Genomic DNA, 2341 nt, shown 5'->3' with positions numbered 1-2341 from the left:
GGGGATTACAATTGAGATGGAAAAAATATAAATATACAAAATGATGTAAAAATAAACTGTTATAAAAAAAGAATAATTATCTGAGCACTAAAACATACAATCATACATGATCATTCTACTCAGAGATGACTGCCTTTATACTTCTAGTTCATCCTTTAAAAAACAAATGTAATGCAGTGTGACCAGACTGACAGCCCAGTCCCTTGCCCTCACCTGAGTTGTCTGAGAACTGAGGCTCCTCCCAGGTGGCAGCGTGCTCCTTCTCCGAGACCTGGATGGCAGGTGGGGATCTGCACCGGTCTATACCAGGTGGTTCTACATCTAAAGAACACGTAGTCAGAGAAGGGAGTCATAACCCATAGTCACACACGAAGGAGGGGTCTCTACAGGGTTATCGCAGGCTATTCGTGCGGGCAGAGAGCCTTGATGCTCCATCACAAGGCTGGCCCTGATGATGAGGTATGTTCTATTCCAGATCGCAACTCAAAAAAAAGAGTGGAACTGCCCCCCAGGAATGATCCACACCTGAGAGTAGGTTTAAGGAAGAAAGCTGAGGAAAGTGGTAAAGAAGGATAAAAGAAAAATGGGAGAACAACTAAGAATAGCTGGCCATCTAGGAAAGGAAAAATTTTTTGATAAGGGGAGTTTAGTTAATAATGTAACAACTAGGCCCTCCCTGGTGGCATAACGGGTTAGGATGCAGCACTGCAAGCTGGCTGCAGCCGCTTCAGTGTGAGTTTGATCCCCGGCCCCAGAAGTGACCCACATAGCATGGCAGATCTCTCCTGACCCACTTGCTGCTCCCCTCAGCAGTGTATTTCATTGATCTGCCTGTTCTGCTCCCCACTCTCTCTCTGGTAAAGTCTCTCACCACCCCCGTACCTCTGGCTTGTACCCCAAATAAATAAATAAATCTTTAAAAAAATAATAATGCAACAATTAAAGGATGATTATATAAAATAAGGTCTAAAGTATGTAGGAATAACTTTGGAGATTGATGAAAATAGTTTGTGAGTGAAAGAGACACAAGCCAGATTCAGTAGTTCTGAGTACATGGCATTAAGTTAATATGAAAGAGATGTTCACCAGAGAGAACTTCCCAAAAGACTCATAAGGGAAGAAAGCAAATAAAGACAACAAGAATTGAACGGTGTATAGGTTTCAGGAGGGAGTGGCTTGAGAGGGTCTGAAGGTCAACCAGAAGAATCAGAGGAAGGGGAGTAGCTGAAGATAAAGAAGCCAAGTCCTTGGGATTTGGATTATTTTAACAAACCTGTCCAAGTCATTTGAAGACTTACCAATAACCTTGATGTGGAAAGTGCAGCTGGCTTGGTTACTGGATTGGTCAACTGCTGTGTACGTGATAGTAACATCTCCAATTGGGAAAAGGTATGGTGGGGCGAAAGCAGGATGAACATGGATTGACACCTTTTAGAGACAAATATTTTCAGAGTTAAAGTTAATATTAACAGTACATTTATTTTTTGAGTTATATTTTATTAGGTAAAAGACATGAAAAGTGACACAATATTTTATGTATAAGGTAAAAAGGACAAAAGAATTCAGGCACAGTCATTTGGTGTATTTCTTTCCAGACTATTCTTTTTATATAAAGCGCTGGTATACGTGCACAATTTTGTTTCTTGCTTTTTAAATATAATGTTCTTAAATATTTTTATGCTATTATATAAAACTAGAACTTAAGATGACTCTTGAATGTCTCCAGAATGTTCTGTAGAATAGATACAGGGTATCTTCATTAAGAAAAGGCTCTGAAGGATATTTAAATTTCCTAAGTTTTATTGTTGTAAATGGCACTGAGAAGAGTTTTAGACAGATAATTTTTAAATATTTTAATTATCTTCTGATACTAAATTACCATGAAAAGAATTATTAACCTCAAAATCACTGATATTTTTGAGAGACAATACAAAATTTCTCAAAGCATGGCCACAAGTTACATTCCCATTGACAGTACTTGATAGTGTCAGTATCAAAGTTTCAACTCATAGTTCCCTGATCTATTTTAAATACTATTTCTCTCTATTAAATCAAAATATATGGCACAGGTCACCATTTTAACTCAGTTTTGTAATGTTTTACTCTATCATTATTTCTCATATGTTTTCACACTATATAGTGTTTCCTTTTGGAATTATGCTTGTGTTCATGAATTTGAAAGTTATAATATGATAAAAATTAATTCTAATTATTGTGTTATGTTTTTAATATTTTAAACTTTGACAGGTTTGAGGGTTTTCTGTTTTCTTTATTTTGATAGTTTCTAATTTGCTACTTGCCTTTTAATTTAGACATCTAAAATTTTTTTAAATACTTTTAT

The 2341-nt window shown here is 36.4% G+C and overlaps 1 protein-coding gene across 1 annotated transcript in view; it reads right to left on the bottom strand.

The window, feature by feature from the left end:
• SVEP1 (sushi, von Willebrand factor type A, EGF and pentraxin domain containing 1) overlaps positions 1-2341 on the bottom strand; it is a 146495-nt gene that overhangs the window by 84513 nt on the left and 59641 nt on the right. Inside the window, exons 9-10 of the mRNA XM_004677442.2 lie at positions 1299-1428; positions 214-321 (exon numbers count right to left, since the gene is read on the bottom strand). Of these exons, the coding sequence (XP_004677499.1) occupies positions 214-321; positions 1299-1428 (238 nt within the window). The remainder of the gene's footprint in view (positions 1-213; positions 322-1298; positions 1429-2341) is intronic.

Source organism: Condylura cristata, unplaced genomic scaffold (genome assembly GCF_000260355.1).
Source record: "Condylura cristata isolate star-nosed mole 26May11 unplaced genomic scaffold, ConCri1.0 scaffold00006, whole genome shotgun sequence".
In the NCBI taxonomy this organism is placed as follows: Eukaryota; Metazoa; Chordata; class Mammalia; order Eulipotyphla; family Talpidae; genus Condylura; species Condylura cristata.
This window is presented reverse-complemented; position numbering and strand designations above follow the sequence as displayed.